Consider the following 18,467-nt stretch of genomic DNA (forward strand, 5'->3'; position numbering starts at 1 on the left):
TAGGCTTTCGTGGAGTTCAAAGTTTTGATGCAAGATTTATTATGTAGCATTAAAGACAGCTACAAGTATTTATTTATATTAAAAATGTTACTTGGGGAAGTTGGTATTGTTAATCTATATATATATATATATATATATATATATATATATATATATATATATATATATATATATATATATATATATATATATATATATATATATATATATATATATATATATATATATATATATATATATATATATATATATATATATATATATATATATATATATATATATATATATATATATATATATATATATATATATATATATAAATGCAGAGATCATTCTTTGTAATTGCATCACTTAAGAACGAATGGACGGATTTACATAATTCTTTTTTTGTTTGATCAGTTTTTACCCCCACCGGGTTCGCACATCAAAAAAATTAGGAAAACTTTCAGGAAAAGTGGGAAAAATCCATAAAGTTGTTTTGTATGGAAAATGGAATTTTCCACTTTTCGCATGCATACTAGATTGATGTTATTCGTCATTCCGAGCCACGTGCATCATTGGTTATCATCATTATTGCTTACTAATGTCGTTTTCGCTTGAGAAAACTGTAACTGACCCAGGATAGTTTCATGAAGCACTTTTTAACAAAATGGTGTTGGTTTCGCACTTAGCAACGAGGATCTGAACAAACCTGATATAAAAACCAGGTTCGAAACTGATTCGTTTCTTAGTTCAACATTGTTGAAACTAGCTTCAAACAAACGGTTTGACAGCAGTTGGGGGGGAAACTGGGTTAAATTTAGAATTAATCGAAAACGAAATAAATGACTGACGGAATGTATACTGTTCTAGAAATAGGCAGGAGAAAAAGTTCTGATATCGTTCACCAGTTGATAGATTGTGTGTAATGGAGTTAGATAAATTATATTGGTCATCGTGAGTGCGAGTTTAACAAATCAGAAATTTTTTGATTGAATCAATAAAAAGATTGTTCTGTAGAAGCGCAAATGTCAAACTAATAGATTTTCCTTGCTTTCTAATGATTTAGCGCACATAATAAGTGGCAATTAGATATCAATGTTCGATATGATTATCATAATGGATTTATACTGCCATTTTATATTTCATATTCTGAGAAGAATGTTCAAATTGGCAAGATCAATATCAAATTAAAATTTAAGCGACGTCTCTCTAAGCAACCAAAAGTTCTACATTACCTGACAGGCCCGTGTGGGGTTTCAAGAGAGGGTTCAAGGGATGGTTCAGAAGAAGGGGGGCAGGTGTTCAAGAGTGGGAGGTTCAAGGAGGGTGGAGATTCAAAGGTGGGGATGGCGCAAAAAAATTTAAGGAAAAGTCATGTTATTTGCACTTTTATATAATAGATACTCTATTGTTAATGGAACCTAATGTTGAATAATCTTCCAATGGGCGGAGAGGGGGGGAGGGGGTGAAGTTGTTTAAACTCCTAAAAAACCCTGCGCACGGCCCTGGTACCTGAACAATATCCACTTTATTAGAGCCCTAAAGTATGCGTGGCACTTTTTGGCAACTTGAATATACAGAACACGTTCTGAGAAAACTTTCTCGCTGTTTAAAAACTGTACAAGAAACTGCTTCAAAGTTTATTCTGTTGCGTCGGGTGAACATTCAAATATGAGTAATTCTTAAAAACGGACTGTTCAGAATGGTTTGTATGCTTTGTATGTATGTGTTAAGTTTATACAACACAAAATTCTGGTCAGTAAGCTTTTTTATCCATTACCGAAAGGAAGAATCAAATCTGGAAGAGAAAACGTGGCACCTTATATCCTTTATGTCGAAGCCATCATTTCTGTTCAGTGAATTGATTCAAAGAATGAGATGACAATCTGCGCATTTGCTCAATTTTTTCTTAACAGAAGTATTTCACGTTTTCACATCAGTTTTTGAAGATATTTCTTTTTTGGGCTAAAGCGAATGTGTATCGAATTCCGTTGATTGTAGGTTAAGTAATCAGAAAAATAATGTAGAGAAACGATAATTACTTAGTAGTTTGACAATTCTGCTATCCGAAAACAAATTCGAAAAAATAATTTTTGGGCGAAACGAAGTTCGACGGGTCAGCTAGTAATTAATAATATTTACGTTTGTACTGTTATTTGTGGTCCGAAGTACATGTCGGTACATTATTCGGCTAAAGTACGATTCACACGTTATATCAGGTGACTGATAACGACAAGGAATGGAAAGGAACACTGTGATGTTTCATGATGGAAACAAATACATTTGAAAATGGCAACTTAGCGTTTGTGGTTGTAAATGAGCTGTCAGACTGGCGAATACTTTATTGGAAGCCAAACAAATCGTCAAATTCCCATGCTATAACAAAGGTTCGTTTGGTTCCCAAAAACGGTCTGTTACTATGAGAGTCTGTAGGTTAAATGCCATGAAGTACTGGGAAGTACAGAACCAGTACACGTGAACTTTCTGTGAGCTATATATTCTAGAAGCTGATTAGAAGTTTGTTCAGTTGCGACGCGTGAACTTTCAAGGGTGGATAATGGCTGTCATACAAGTTGAAACTGTCAAAAATAAAACTCGAATTTGATCATCTCAACGCAAGGATTTAAAATCTGTTTAATTTTATTTTTGAAAATGTATTGGTGTTGTGTGCTGTTTCAAATCAGAAACATATTTTCAGATATTATATCCAAAAATCGTTTGTTCACTTTTTTTTATTAGTGTATGACATCCCTTGTTTAGAAGTGTGCCCCGTTGGAAATTATACGCCACTCGCGACCTGTCATCCCTGTTTTGGAACTTTTTTCCACTTCTTCAGTCAGACATCAGTCTGTCACTGTTCTCCTTTGGTATAATTGGCAGATTAGGTGATGAGGTACTTGAAATTTTTATGCTCGTGATTTCGATATATTTTAAAGATTTATTCCGGTACGGGAACGAACAAATTGAAAAGTGATTAGCCCTTCGTAATAACGAAGGATCTTCTGAGCAAATATGTTTGAAAGTGCGGATAATTTTGCTGATTTTCTCCGTGGTGGGTTACCCTACTACCTGCTAATCACATTACCGATTTTGATTATTTGTTCATCGAATCCGGTACTGGCGGCTAGCGAATTCGGTGTCCAGCGGATGTCTCAGTACGATGTTCATGGTGTCCCCTACGGTAAGTTACTTCCACTACAGTTTTTTCCGGACGTTACTATTTTATAACTTCAAATATTATCTGAAATTATTGAGGTTAAATTTTTTCCTTCACTTCTCAGGCCAAGACAGAAGTTAATTGAATGTTAATTAGATTAGATAATTTTTTTTGTTCATTGAAGGTTGCCGTGGCTCGGCTTTGAATATGGAGGCAAAATCTTTGTATACATGGCAAACATTTAGGCACTGTGTAATCACCCGCTTCCAAGATATGACAATCGACCAGTTTCGTGATATTCGTGCCAAAGCAGGGGGTTTAGTAATTTTACTACCGGAAGATGTAACATCATTAAGTTTGGAAGAGAGACAGGTAAATTTAAGCAACTAGAAACTTTCTTCTGGGACGTCTTGAAATTAAATCGTGTTTATCTAACTACTTTCTTTAATTTTTTTTTTATGAAAAGCACATTCATCTGTTGGAACAGGCAATGATGACGCAGGAGATCTCGATTCCGGTTTATTTTTCCCGTTATAGTGCAAAGCTCAATGAGATTATAAACGATGTCACCAAGGCTACCATTTCGAATCAGCAGCAGTCTTCCAAGCAGCGTGAGTCCGCCATCAGCGAAATTTTGGGGTCGATTTCAGCCAACGGATACCAAATCGCTGTGACTGGAACAAGCCACAGCCCAAATAAACAGTCAAAAATACCCATCATCCAGGGTGAATTAACGCCAACCAAACATACCAGCAAATCGATGGATAGCGAGCATAAACTTCCGCTAATCATTTTGACTGCTCATCTGGACACGTTTGGTTTGGTGAACGGACCATTGAAAAATGCCGACGTTGCTGTGCTGCTCACACTGACTGAACTGTTCAGTAAGCTCCACGCTAGCATACCAAAGTATCGACTTATGTTTCTGATATCCGAATCGGGAAGCTTACTGAACTTTCAAGGCATGAAGAAGTGGCTCGATAGTAATCTAGAAGAAAATGTACTGGTGCAACAGGCAGAGTTTGTCATCTGTTTGGACTCGTTAGGCAGGGCCATAACCAATGACAACATATTTATGCACGTTTCGAAACCACCGAAGGAAGGTACATCCATGAATAATTTCTACAAAATTCTCAAATCTGTGGCCCAGCGTTACGGAAATATCACAGTCGATGGGGTCCATAAGAAAATCAATCTGGCAGATACATTATTGGCGTGGGAGCACGAGCGCTTCAGTATGAAACGCATGCCGGCATTTACATTATCCAATCTAAAGGTAAGTAGTTTTAAAAAACTCGATCGTTTAATTTTCACCAACGATCGATGTGCTTTCAGTCCCATAAGGATCCTTTGCGTAACACAATCTTTGAGGACGAAGATGAGGAGGAGCAACTGAACAGGCTGGAAACTAATGTAAAAATTCTAGCCGAATCGTTGGCCGCCTACATCTACAATCTACCGGGAGACGGTGCCGTCAATGATGGTGAAGTGTTTAGCGGTTCGATGGCCATATCGAAAGATAGCATTCGGCCATGGTTGCATATACGCTCCAGTCAGCAAAACAATGATCTCAAGTATGCCTTTGAAAAGTACCTAAAAAATGTGAAACTAGCCTACGAAAAGCCTGACGCTCGGGAGCCCGACTTCATGCTGTACGACGATCGGGACGCAGTGCTGAATATTTACAACGTGAAACCGGCTGTGTTTGATTTGTTTTTGACCTTCTTGATTGTGGCATACTTGGGAACGATTTATCTTGCCATTTTCCACTTCCCCAAGATCTACACATTCATCTGTCGAATGACCAGCAATAAGGTTAAGGGAAATTGAAAGCTTTTACATTACTTACATCAGTGGCTGCTTATTATATTTTATTTCATTGGAAACGTCATCCCTAATTCTCGATTCTAGATGGTGATAAGGCGTCTATTAGGGCGCATCCTACCGATTAAAAGTAACTAATGGAGACGGCGAGCGAAAACTATACGAGAGACACAGAATTTGAGATCCTGTAGCAATAAGTTCATCAAAACGAAAAGAGAATAGTTCTTTTTCTTCACTAACAAAACAGCTGTAATTGGCAATTATATTGACCAGTCACTCAAATCAGCTGCTAGTCTGCATTTATTTCGTTTGGAAATCCAAATCCAATAGGTAGAACTCGTACTAAGCGCTAGACCGTGTTAGAAAGTTAAAATGTGGTGGACAATATACGATTCGTCTGCTTTAGGTATATTTTTTGTTTGTTATGATAAGAAATAGGTTCAGTGTGTATTAAATAAACATGCAAAACAAACAATATGTAATTATTTCATATACCTTGTATTCCACTGATCACCAAAAAATGTTTATACGGGTTGGCTGGTAATTGGTTACTAATAATTTAACTGGTTTCATCAAGGTTTAGCATTTATTTGAAGGAGTTTACTGATATTTGAATATTTTGTGGCAAACGAGTCGCGTTCGAATTCATTCGAGTTTTGGTGATGTGATGCTCGTGCTAACCACAAGCTCATCTAAGTAATTACTTTTTGCTCTGAAGCGAGTTCCTTGATAAGGACCTACATTCACTTCACTTGGTTTTCACCGTGGAGTGATACCGGTAATAAGGGCCACTTTCTCAAAAAAGCGATCTTGGGAGTTTTCCTATAGATACTCCCGAAGGCATTAGTCGATAAAATATTATTATTGGTATAATACCGTTTGGCATAATGGTTATTTGGCATGATAGTTATTTGGCATAACAGATCAACATGCTGCTTAATAGAATTTGTTCTAATTCACTGCGATTTTGAAAGGTCTAATGTGGCTATGCCTCATCGTTTTTAATGACCTGCTGTCCAACCTCGCTGCCGCTCGTTCGGACTTAACTGAGGGATAGCCCTTAGCTTTGGGTAATGTCAATAATCTGTGACGAACAGAATATTGTGTTAGCATTAAATAAGATATTTATATAAAATGATAGTGTGCTATTTACTACACTTTATCACTAGAAGATTCAAAGTAAGACGATAAGTAAATTAAACGATGTATTATAGCGATCTTCCAACTTTTCGATACCATTTTTGTAGTACGATTTGTCCTTTACCTCAAAATAGGCATCAGTTTCAGCGATTACCTCTTCATTGCTTCTAAATTTTTGCAAGCGAGCATTCTCTTGAGGTCTGAGAACAGGAAAAAGTCACTGGGGGCCAAAGCTGGAGAATACGGTGGATGAGGGAGCAATTCGAAGCACAATTCGTTCAATTTCAGCATGGTTTTTATCGACTTGTGACACGGTGCATTGTCTTGATGAAACAAAACTTTCTTCTTCTTCAAATGAGGCCGTTTTTTGAAATTTCGTCCTTCAAACGCTCTAATAACGCTATATAATAGTCACTGTTGATGGTTTTTCCCTTTTCAAGGTAGTCGATTAAAATTATACCATGCGAATCCCAAAATACAGACGCCATAACCTTACCGGCCGATCGTTGAGTCTTTCCGCACTTTGGGTTCGGTTCATCGCGTGCAGTCCACTCAGCTGACTGTCGATTGGACTCCGGAGTGAAGTGATGGAGCCATGTTTCGTCCATTGTTATATATCGACGAAAAAATCGGTTTTATTTCGATATAACAGCTCCAAACACTGCTCAGAATCATCAATTCGTTGTTGTTTTTGATCGATTGTGAGCTCACGCGGCACCCATTTTGCACAAAGCTTTCTCATATCCAAATATTAGTGAATAATATGTCCAACACGTTCCTTTGATAACTTTAGGGTGTCAGCTATCTCGATCAACTTCACTTTACGGTCATTGAAAATCATTTTGTGGATTTTTTCATGTTTTCATCGGTAACAGCCAGAGATGGCATTTCACCAGAGTGATACACGCTGGAGTCAGATTCTTGTCCACACCGAGGATGCAAAAAACGAAGCACCGCACAAAGAGGAAAGCGCACTTCTTCTCAGTGTCGAATAGACAGCATTTGAGTGTGTGCTTGTGGTTAAAGCAGCTGGCGCGAGTGAAACACATTCTCTTCGCATGAATCGCTCTCACGCGCTCTCGTCTAAATATTACACCCAAGTGACCACTGGCGCGTGATGGTGAGCGAACACTTCTGTGAACTTCAATTAATAGAGAGTAGATCTGGCCTTGCTATGAAAAATTTGTTTTATTTTGCTGATTTTGCGTGTCCACGCTTCATCTACGCAAACCATACAGCAGAGTGCTCACCGGCATGTACACCTCTGTGAAAGTATCTGCATCCACCTCAGAGAATTTATTAGCTAATGCTCTAGCACTTTGGTGCGATTCAGTGGAAGAGGTAAAAGGAAATAAACAAACGCACTCATGATGCGTGCACACTTTATACAACAGTGGTGTATATATGTGAAAGAGAAGAGCTCTCGTTGAAGTTGTCAGTGCGAGGGGAGAAATTTTGCTTGCTCTTCGTCACACAGAGGAAATAGACATCTCTGGTAACAGCCTCTTTTGGACGTCCACTGCGTTCATCGTCTTCGGTGCTCATATGACCAGTACGAAATTTTGCAAACCACTTACGAATTGTTGCTTCGCCCGGTGCAGAGTCTGGGTAACACTCATCAAGCCATTTTTTGGTATCGGCGGCACTTTTTTAATCAAAAAGTAGTGTTTCATCAACACACGAAATTCCTTTTTTTTCATTTTTTTCACAATAACAAAAGTAGCTTCACTCAAAATGCAATATCTCACAAACTAATAATCAAACAGCTGTCAAATTTATACACGTATCTTTTTAAGGTTGGTACTAACTGAAAATGATATGGATTTAATTCTAGTGGCGCCCTCTCATAGAAACGATACGAACTTTTCAGTCGATCTGTTACATGCGGAAACAAACACCCAATTTAAAGAAGCTATGTTTGAATTTAAATAAATGTAGCTAAATGATTTCATACCTGTTATATACACCCTCATTCTTGTTTACGTCCGTATCCGCAATACGACGAACGGGTACTTTCGAACGAATACGAATAAGCCATTCTTGTTTTCATTCGAATGAATTCGAACGCGACTCGTTTGCCACAAAATATTCAAATATCAGTAAACTTCTTAAAATAAATGCTAAACCTTGATGTAATCAGTCCAATTCATGTGATTAACCATATGCGAAACGCTAGAATGTATGCCATTTTAGTTTCAAACGAAACGTGTATTCGAACATCATTCGTACGAACGAAATGTCCCATTCCCGTTTACGGACGAATAGACGAAATGCCGTGGTTTCGATTCGTCAGTTTAATGTTGCGAATCAACCGTTCGAACACATTGAAAAAAGTTTAGCCGATCTCTAACAAAATTATTTTCGAATCTAAAGGTGATTTGTAATCAAATCATAGATTAGTGTTTTGCATAAATCATTTAGAAAGCATAGCAGTATAGTAAAATACTGTTTTTTCTGGGGAGCCTTTGAATATATGCGAGGTTCAAAGTTTTTACGCATCAATTTTGCATCTATTAAGTACTTTATGGAAAATACGCCATGGGTAAACATGCTTTATTTGATATTAAATGCATGATTTTACCAATGAAATAAATATGTAGGCTATCGAAAACATGACAAAATTGCAAGAAAAATGCAACATATTTTTCGCAGATACTACTGATCGGACTGCTATTTCAAATGCTTTTTTTTACTTTGCACGAAGTTTAATTTGAAAATTTCATTTACCGACTTGAATAAAATTGGTCCTGAGTACGATATTTATTTATTATGTAGCATTCGTCACTTCCTTGATGCTTGCAATCTTCCTTAAAAAACTACCTGCGCTACCGATCCTTCTTTTGCACACACTGAGCAAAATACCATAGTAACCGTAGCCTGTTTTCCATTGTCATTTCAACTATACGCTTAAATAGTAGCAACAATCATGATATATGACTATTCACCATCTGTATTGTATAAATTACCAGACAACAAAGACTACGACTTGACTAAACTATTTGTATTTATGACTTTTCTGGCATGGTCATCCTGACAATGGTAGTCATCTCAAATATAAGAACAAATAGTTAAAATCACAATTTATAGTAAGGTGAAATTGCTACCGAGCCTTTATATATATGAGGAGCTAAATAGCTACCATGTAAATATGTCCACAGTATAATAATGTTACCATAAATAGATACATGGTTTAAAGCAAATTATGAAGTTTGAAAACACTATTCATGTAGTCCATATCAACAGAATGTATGTAGTAAGCACATTATCGTATAGTGTTTTTTAACCGACTATGTTTTTCATTTGTGCTGACCAGAGATGTCTATCTCCTCTGTGTGACGAAGAGCAAGCAAAATTTCTCCCCTCGCACTGACAACTTCAACGAGAGCTCTTCTCTTTCACATTTATACACCACTGTTGTGTAAAGTGTACACGCATCATGAGTGCGTTTGTTTATTTCCTTTTACCTCTTCCACTGAATCGCACCAAAGTGCTAGAGCATTAGCTAATAAATTCTCTGAGGTCGATGCAGATACTTTCACAGAGGTGTACACGCCGGTGAGCACTCTGCTGTTTGGTTTGCGTAGATGAAGCGTGGACACGCAAAATCAGCAAAATAAAACAATTTATCGTAAAATTTTCGGTTTTCCTTGCAAATTTTTCATAGCAAGGCCAGATCTACTCTCTATTAATTGAAGTTCACAGAAGTGTTCGCTCAACATCACGCGCCAGTGGTCACTTGGGTGTATTTAGACGAGAGCGCGTGTGAGCGATTCATGCGAAGAGAATGTGTTTCACTCGCGCCAGCTGCTTTAACCACAAGCACACACTCAAATGCTGTCTATTCGACACTGAGAAGAAGTGCGCTTTCCGCTTTGTGCGGTGCTTCGTTTTTTTCATCCTCGGTGTGGCAAAAATCGGACTCTAGCGTGTATCTCTCTGGTGAAATGCCATCTCTGGTGCTGACTATACAAATTGTCAATAAACGGATGTACTTTGTTATTGTCACATAAAGTTACAATACAGCAGACAATTTCGAAACACATCAGTGATTGATTTGAAAAAAATGTATATTGTGACTTATATTGTGCAATTTGGAAGGTCTTGCAGGTGAGTAAATTTTGTAGCCTTACTAGTTTCCGTCGTTGAAATTAAATTTTTCAACAATTTTACCGGTAACGGCTGTTTTCTAGTGAAATCGACGTCCTGTATAATTTTTATTATTCGTTATCGGTCGCTGAGCGATTGATGAAAACGACGAACATCATCCGATTCCCGGATTCAAATCGACGGAAAAAATAACAATATATGGCAGGTGGGTATTGAGGTTTGCATCTGAACTTGGCTATTAATTTCTTCCATGCTGCCCATTCCTGCTTCAGGAAAAACTTCACCGAACAGAGCCTGGGATCAACAGTTGCAATCAAGCAATGCTGCTTCGTGTCTACGTTGATAATCAATATTTCACCAGGCACATCATCGTTTGATTTGGTGCAAAAATAAAATAAAATTCAATGAAACTATTTTGTTGTTCTTGTTCTAGAATTCAAATTCATAAAACTTTTTAACATTAGCTCATGTTTTGCTGATCTTCAGCATTGTTGAATCAACCACTGCCTTTAGTTTCGAAATAACTAGAAGTGAAATGTCAAAAATACCATGGCTCTGGTTATAGCGAAAATTACAATGTGAATAAAGATTCGGTCATGGTTAGCATAACCATCTCAATCGTATTAGTTATTCATACAATATACTGTTCAATATTACTATTCTAGAGCCGATACCATTTATAGTAAACATGAACTTGACTATTGTTGAAATCATCTGATTTAATAGTCGACTGAAAACCACTATACTCGCATGGTCACGTTGGCCCTCTATACAGTAACTGTTACCATAATATTTTTCTGAGTGCAGGAATCGCGTACGTACACGTTCGAGTGAAAACAAGAATGGCTTGTTCGCATTCGTTCGAAAGCATGTGTTCGTCGTATGGTCGATACGGACGTAAGCAAACATGATGATACAAAATCAGTGAAAAAAACAAGTCAAATAACAAATGATATCAAAGATTTTTATTTACAACTCAAATCTGTACCAGAACTGATAGTTTAAAGTTGGATGGGCGTTGTTTTTATGCATGTACGATGTTTAAAAGGGTGATTGATTCGAACGTAAACGGGAATACGAATTTGCTATACTTTCGAACGTATCGCATACGGCCGTAAACAAGAATGAGGGTGATGTTTTTGTTTACGTTTGGTCTTAGACTCATCAGTGCATAGCAGTTGAAATTGAACTGCTGAATGCTAAACTCGGCAGTTCAATTTAAACCGCTAGGCAGACGTAAAGTTTGTAAGTTTGAAGAAAAACGCTGGAAATCGGCAATCGATCGAAATTTTAGTTCCTATGTTTGAGTCCATTTGATGAAAAAATTGTATTGAGGCGGAGCTGAGCGTTTGTCTCGAGAAAAATCGAAATAACCAATCTGAATCAGATCGAATAATTACGCTTACACGAGACTTGAAGACATGTATAAATAAATCACTAGAAAACAATTACCCTATAAACCCTAGAAAACAATTACCAGTCTCTAAACCAAGGATTTCTTTCGAAAATCGATACAAAACTAAAGTTTATTATACATTTTTATTTTGTTTTCGGAAAGTTTCATATTGTAACACTCAAGATCCAATGTGGCTTCAAGAAGCGACGGATTTACAGCAATGTTCAATCAAATCACACAGCTCTTATTTAAAACTCCCCATGTTTAGGTGCCTGCAGTGAATGGAATTTCAGAATTGTTTATAATTCAAATCTATTTCTATTCGGTACAATTCTGTTTACCTACAATAGTACTAAAATTTTGGGGAACTAGAATGTTTGCTCTTCGTTTAACATTTCTTCAACTTTCAGCCAGGCAGGATATACGATCCGGTACAAGTACATGGTATTTAAGGTTAGATCCTGGTGATATTTGAGAAATGGAGCATGCAAATTTGGATGAAAAACTGCTTATAGCACATTGTTTTTTTTTATTTTGTTATACGAACGGTGTTGAGTGTTGATTTTTTGTGTTAAGTGATACTCACACACATACGAGCGTTTCAATTCCGCTTTTAGCTTTATTTGCTAACATTGATAGAAACTAACAACTTCAAACATCTGCCCAAGTGGAAAAATCTTTTCATCGTAATGCTTGAACAATGATTTAAGATCAATCGCTTGTTTGCTGATATTTGAAAAGGTAATTCTTTTGTTCTATTGGTTGTATAACAAAGACCACAAAGTAAACTAAATAAAAATATACATCCAATGCATTTTATCATGGTACTAGTTACGGGTTCGAATTATCTGTACAAGGATGAGCAAAATTAAGCATACAAAAACTTTATCATACTCTACTAAAATCTGTCTAAATATCTATTTTCTAAGCTTTAGTAATGCGGTTAGGTGAACTATTTCTGTTACGTGATGTAAACTATACAGGCGTTACACCGTCGGAACCTTGATCATAAATACGAGAGAAATCTCATCACTATTTTTTATACTATATTTCGAATCTGAAACGGAAAGGAAATAAGATAATGAGGTTACGAAAATCAAGATTCCTTATTCAAATGAACTTACTTTCTGGGAGCATAAGAAAATCACCCCCTTTCGTATGCATCTCTTTGCCGTTTACTGTAAACTGCAGTGCTCCTCTGAGAATCAGGAATTTCTACAAGTGAATAAAAATTAACTTTCTGCTAATCCGGTCGTCCAACAGAAATAGTGCTGTATACTTACAAGCTGAAAGTTCGCTGTTTTGGTCAACTTTTTGACCGCGCCCACCGAGAACCGTAGAAAACCACAGTTTTCGCGTTCGGAGTAAGCGAAGAATGAATACTGAATTCCATTGCGTTCCTGGAAGTTGAGATGGTCTAGCGTGAAATGCATAACGCCACCCGCTATCGGATCGACCGGAAGTCGATCGTTGGGCGCATGAGTTCCCGCCATCAGTTTCATTAACCAACATTCTGCCTTCTGTTTCTCCTGGGCAATGATTTCCGGTGCACTGGAAGGTTGACTGCTACTTTCTGCAGTAGAATGCTGTGATGAAAATAAAGAACATTCATTAAAATGAATCCTTCTGTTTTCCCCGCTTCTTGCTAGTAATGATAAAATCACACTTACAGTCGTAGAAGTAGACGGCTCCACCACGTCCACGGTGGGATCAGGACAAGTTTTCTTTGCAGCCGTCTGCTCATTCGATCCCTCTGGTGGATCAACCTGTATTCTTTTCCGGCTTTCTATGGACGTTGATGCTGCTTCACGATCGATGGTCTTAGTTCTTTTCACCGGCGCCTTGCGAATCTTTCTCCATCGGTGTTTTTCCTTCTGTCTAATTTCCCGTGCCAAAACTTCAGCTTTGACAATCTCTTCAATCGATAGTGGCCGATAGTTAGGTTCGTCGAAAGCCGACTTAACCAGCGGATTGGTCATGAGAACCTGTGTCGCGAGACGTCGATTCCTGCCACTGCGGCGCACAGGTTCTTCATCTTCACTGCCGTTGCCACTGTCTCCGCCTTGATCCACATGAGTTCGAACTTCAGCCGGTGTTTCCTTTAGTTTCTTAACTTTAGTAGGTCGCCACGTTGTGTCTAGATCTTCATCATAATCGCGCAAATAACGCGGAACGTGTTTTGGTTTAAAAGAATCAAGATGTACGGTCATGAACTTTCTCTTATTGCGTAGCGATTTGCCGCTTCGGTTCTGATATTCTTCTAATCTTAGTCGTGGAGTTACGGGAATGAGTAGAGGTGGATTTTCGCCCAGAATACTGGTCACGCTGCTAGGTAGGCCACCGCCGAGTGGTTCCAGCGAAGGCAGTGAGGAGCTCTCATCGGGAGGTTTTTCTTCGGGGTCAATCTTTTCATGGGTAGAGCTTCGTAACTTTCGTTTCTTCTGCATCAGTTCAACACTGGCCAGAATCTCACTCGCTGGCGGAACGGGGTCCTTGGGCGCTGGAACGGAGTTCTTTCTCGGTCTCCCTCGCTGGGGTTTCGTAGGTGGAACGGCTGGTTCGATATCGAAACCGGCAAAGTCCGATTCTCCGCTTTCCGGTGTATCGCGATGATTCTGTAAGTAGCATATGATATGATTACTCGGTTAAAAAATCTTTTTAAGAGGACATAAGCATTGCTGTTTAAGAGTAGAACGACGTAATGAATGAATCCTATGACTCCAAACAATCGATAGAAACTAAACTCGCAACGGCTTTTGTCATACTTGTAGTGTGTCGAGACCAATTAGTTACCCGCCCTATTTTGAACTCGATAACTAGCGAAAGTTATTCCAAGATAATTAGCAAAGAAGGAATCTATGTTGCCGACTTTAGGTAGACAGTATTCCAATACTCCAGAGTTAGACTCGTTTATGAAAACATGCTTCGTTAAATTCATATAAACTTTTCGAAGCAATCTTAAAAAAGAGTTTCGAATTCATAACTACTGTAACTAATTAACTTATTAGTAACAATTTATTCATTGCGTTTCGATTCGTTTTCACGCTTGTTTAGAAAAGGGTGCTTCTTTAATTTCATATGAGCTCATCGAAGAAAAATAAGCAGTAAATTCAAAATCACCGTAACTTATTAGCAACAAATCATTCGCGGGGCTCCGATTTATTTCCTCACTTATTTAGGAGGGATTCTTCGTTAACATCACAGTAACTAATCAGAAACTAGCTATTCGCTGAATTTAGATTTGTTTTCGAACTTATTTAGAAGAAGGTGCTTCGTTAACTTCATACGAGCTTAACGAAGTACTCAAACAAAATGGAGCAACAAAATCAAAACCACCTTAACTGATTGGCAACTAATTAGCAACAAATTATTCACTGGGTTTCGATTTGATAAAAAAATCGGAAGGTAATAGGATTAAAGTTCTTATGTTCTCTCAGAAAATTCCTGAATTTCATCATGATCCGTAATTCTGCAATTACAGGGTGATTAGTGTGAAAATTCCAATTTCAAACTATTTCAGTTACACTTCTAGAATTTTGGAGCTGAGTGTGGAATTTGAGTTCTGGTCCTAAATTTCGGTCTGCAGTTCTAGAACCTCACGCTCAGAAATCAGTTTCCGAATACTGGAACCTCAGTTTCAATTCCAGAATTCTGTTTCAGAATTCATATCCAAATCCAGAATTATTTTTCCGAATTTTAGTTCCAGAGTCTAGAACCAAGATCTTGATCTCAGTTTCAGATTTTCGGTCCAAAAAGCTTGGAATCTTAAATTCGGTTTAATTTCTACAGTTTTGAAATTCGATTCTGGCCCTGGATTACAGTCGAGAAAATGAATTTTAGATCTGGATTCTGGAAATGAAAAAGAAATCTGGTCTTGGGTTTTTGAAACCGAATTTCAAAACTGAACTCTAGAAATAGATTCTGGACCTGGATTCCGGTCTGAACTGAACGAGACAGCTATGCAGGTTAGAATGAATGAAGCATCAAATTTTTACCTTCTTCACTTATCAAACATTTCAGAAAACTTTTATTTAGAACAATTTGTGGTTATCTCATACTACTGAAAATTCTAACATAAATTGGTGATCATATCGCCGATGACGTGGAAAAAAAATGTTTATATTTACGATCTGTCACGAATCTTGTTTGAGCGCGTTTCGCAAACAACGGTACTGAACTCACTCAAGTTTGATAATATGAGAACTTGCAACGGAACGAAAGCAAACACATCCATATTCCAGCACTGAAAGTATCGTTTCTGATACAATTTTATTAGATCTTCTGGATGAGCACCCCACCAAGATCCTGTTATTGTTCGAAGAAAAGTGTGTATAGCGACGAAGCTCATTTCTGGTTGAATAGATGCGCCAACAAGCAAAATTGCCGCATTCGTAGTGAAACCCAGCCAGAAGCTGACATGTGATTACAACAAGACGGTGCTACATCTCACACGGCACGCGAAACAATGACCAAATTGAGAGCCGCCACCGGTAAACAGTTGCCTCACGATTTGGACTCGTCAATTGGCCACCGAGATCGTGTGATTTAACACCTTTGGACTATTTCTTGTTGGGCCATATTAAGGCACATGTCTACAAGGATAAACCAGCAACAATTGAAGCATTGAAAGCCAATATTGAAGCATTCATTCGTGAAATTCCGGCCGATATGTTGGAGGGTGAGCTAAAGTTGTATCTTGGGTATGGACCATTTAAAGCGGAGAGCGGCCAACATTTGCATGAAATCTTTTTCAAACATTGAAATATATTCGTTCTATCGATTTCTTCAAAAAAATAATTAATTTTCTCAAATTTTGTGTATTTTTTTAAATCAAATCTTATACTTCCTAAAAAAATTACCCTATATGTTAAAGAAATCGGTCCTATTTGAATTTGTGATTTCATGGGTAATTTGATCGAAAACGTGTAATGCTGCAGTCGAAAGGTGAAATCAGAATTACTTGGCTGATCGTTTTGATCTAAAACTAGTAAAAACAAGCTATGCTCTGGTAGTAACTAAACTGTAACATGCACAAAGCTTACCAGAATTGTGAAATACTTCTTTAGCCATTGCCATTATAATTAGACGACCGAGGACATTACTGCAGTATAATATACGTTAAAAGTATAAGCCTTTTGGTCCGGTGACCTTCGACTGTAGTGGCATCTAGCCAAATCTCTCCGAAACTTTACAAGGTATGCTTCGAATACAGGAAGCGATTTTATGGTGCTGTTCCGCAGTTGCAAATCGTTTGTCAAATCGTGAGTTTTCAGCAAAATTAAAAGCAACAACCGAAAGCATCTCTGTTTGAGTCAGTACTTCGTGAAACTTTTGTCCAGCAATCTGTCTAGATTTCATTAAAATAGAGAAGGTCCCAAACTACTGAACAATATTTCAAAGCTGAACGGACGATCGATCATTCGAAGATGTAAGTAAATTTCAAACAATAAATACCATCGAGAAGCTTGAACAACATGTTGACGTGTGGATTCAATGTTTACTGCTCATCAAGATGGTCACCAAGATCTTTGACTCAAGTTGATCTGCTAATCATGAATCTTTCATGATAGTTTTCAGTTTGGAAAAGCACCTTTTTCCTTGTGAACGGAATGCATAGATCAAGCCGTCTGTAGAATAATTCCATGATGGCTTTGTAAGAGAACAGATATTCACCGGGTGACGCTAATCAGGCACATAACACTTCGTACTAAACAAATTGCATTAATCATTTATTTAGTTGTTATAAGACCAACTAGGAACTGGTCCAGTAGGGTAATTATTATGCGAAGGAACACGCTTTATTTAGTCTGAGCGGATCCGAGCATTCCGAGGTTATCGAATAGAGGAAATTACTATATTGACGGCGACTGCTAGCAGTTGGTCGTAGAGAAATATGCCACAAAGGGGGTGGGGGAGATGCTGCAACACTGCACTAGAGCGAACGAGGAACGATACAGATAAGCATGGAACAGACAGAACTTCGGATTTCCGACAAAAAAAGCCGTGATCGCCAAGCAATGGAACAGCTGTACGGTGCAATGTGACTGTGTGATTCGAAGAGCGAGGAACGACACGAATGGCACCATCTTCCGAAAGTCCGTTTAGCCTTTTGGCTTTGCTGACGATGTTGATATTGTGACACGAAACCTTGAGAAGATGATGGAAACATACATCGGACTGAAAGCCGAAGCTAGGCGTATCGGACTGGTTATTAAAAATACATGTGAGAAATATGCTCTAAAGAAGAAACACTACACCTGCCACCACGAATATTGAAAGGTGGTGACGGTATCAAGTTGGTTCGTGTATTTGGGCTCGTTGATGGCCGCCGATAATACCAGCAGAGAAACCCAGAGGCGTATTTTGGCAGGAATTCGTGCGTACTTTGAAGTCAGGAAAGCCCTTCGATCGAGAAAAGTACGGAAAGTTTTTTAATTGGTGGAGCTCTAACGTCTTTGGAGGATTCATGTTCTTGAACAGAATGTTGCTTGTCGAATAAAAATCTTTTTTTCAGTAGCCGTAGTGATTTCTTGACCTGAAGTTTCATCATTCTGAACCCTGTCATTCAACTTCATCAGCTGCTTGCGTGACCGATCGACTTGATTTGCTTACCGCACGATTTGAAGTCATCACAATTTTGTAATTAAACAGTTCTACTAGTTTTTTTAATTCGATGCAAGCAGGATTTGGGGCTATGGCCACTCTTTTTTTGATTTTGCAACATTCGACGTTCGACAAATGTTCTCCGAATACTTTTTCAACATTAGTTACATTTAGTTATTGACATTCCCTAATTTCGGCTACTTTGCGTGCAAGTAGTAGGGATTTTCGAGGTGCACGAGCAACATTTTGACGCATTGC

General features: G+C 38.0%; 2 protein-coding genes across 4 annotated transcripts in view; one reads left to right on the forward strand and one right to left on the reverse strand.

The window, feature by feature from the left end:
• The first annotated feature begins 2,813 nt into the window (after positions 1-2,813).
• On the forward strand, positions 2,814-5,438 carry LOC131430035 (BOS complex subunit ncln). The gene is made up of 4 exons (XM_058594647.1): positions 2,814-3,163; positions 3,324-3,511; positions 3,606-4,415; positions 4,475-5,438. The coding sequence occupies exons 1-4, from the start codon at positions 2,995-2,997 to the stop codon at positions 4,967-4,969; spliced, it is 1,662 nt and encodes a 553-aa protein (XP_058450630.1). The 5' UTR covers positions 2,814-2,994; the 3' UTR covers positions 4,970-5,438.
• Positions 5,439-12,390: 6,952 nt separating this feature from the next.
• LOC131433032 (titin-like) overlaps positions 12,391-18,467 on the reverse strand; it is a 28,753-nt gene continuing 22,676 nt past the window's right edge. For all 3 annotated transcript variants that reach the window (XM_058599759.1, XM_058599757.1, XM_058599758.1), the window contains exons 4-7: positions 13,277-14,221; positions 12,890-13,192; positions 12,731-12,821; positions 12,391-12,663 (exon numbers count right to left, since the gene is read on the reverse strand). In XM_058599759.1, the coding sequence (XP_058455742.1) occupies positions 12,593-12,663; positions 12,731-12,821; positions 12,890-13,192; positions 13,277-14,221 (1,410 nt within the window). In that variant the 3' untranslated portion in view covers positions 12,391-12,592. The remainder of the gene's footprint in view (positions 12,664-12,730; positions 12,822-12,889; positions 13,193-13,276; positions 14,222-18,467) is intronic.

The sequence above is a fragment of the Malaya genurostris genome, chromosome 2 (genome assembly GCF_030247185.1).
Source record: "Malaya genurostris strain Urasoe2022 chromosome 2, Malgen_1.1, whole genome shotgun sequence".
NCBI classification, from domain to species: domain Eukaryota; kingdom Metazoa; phylum Arthropoda; class Insecta; order Diptera; family Culicidae; genus Malaya; species Malaya genurostris.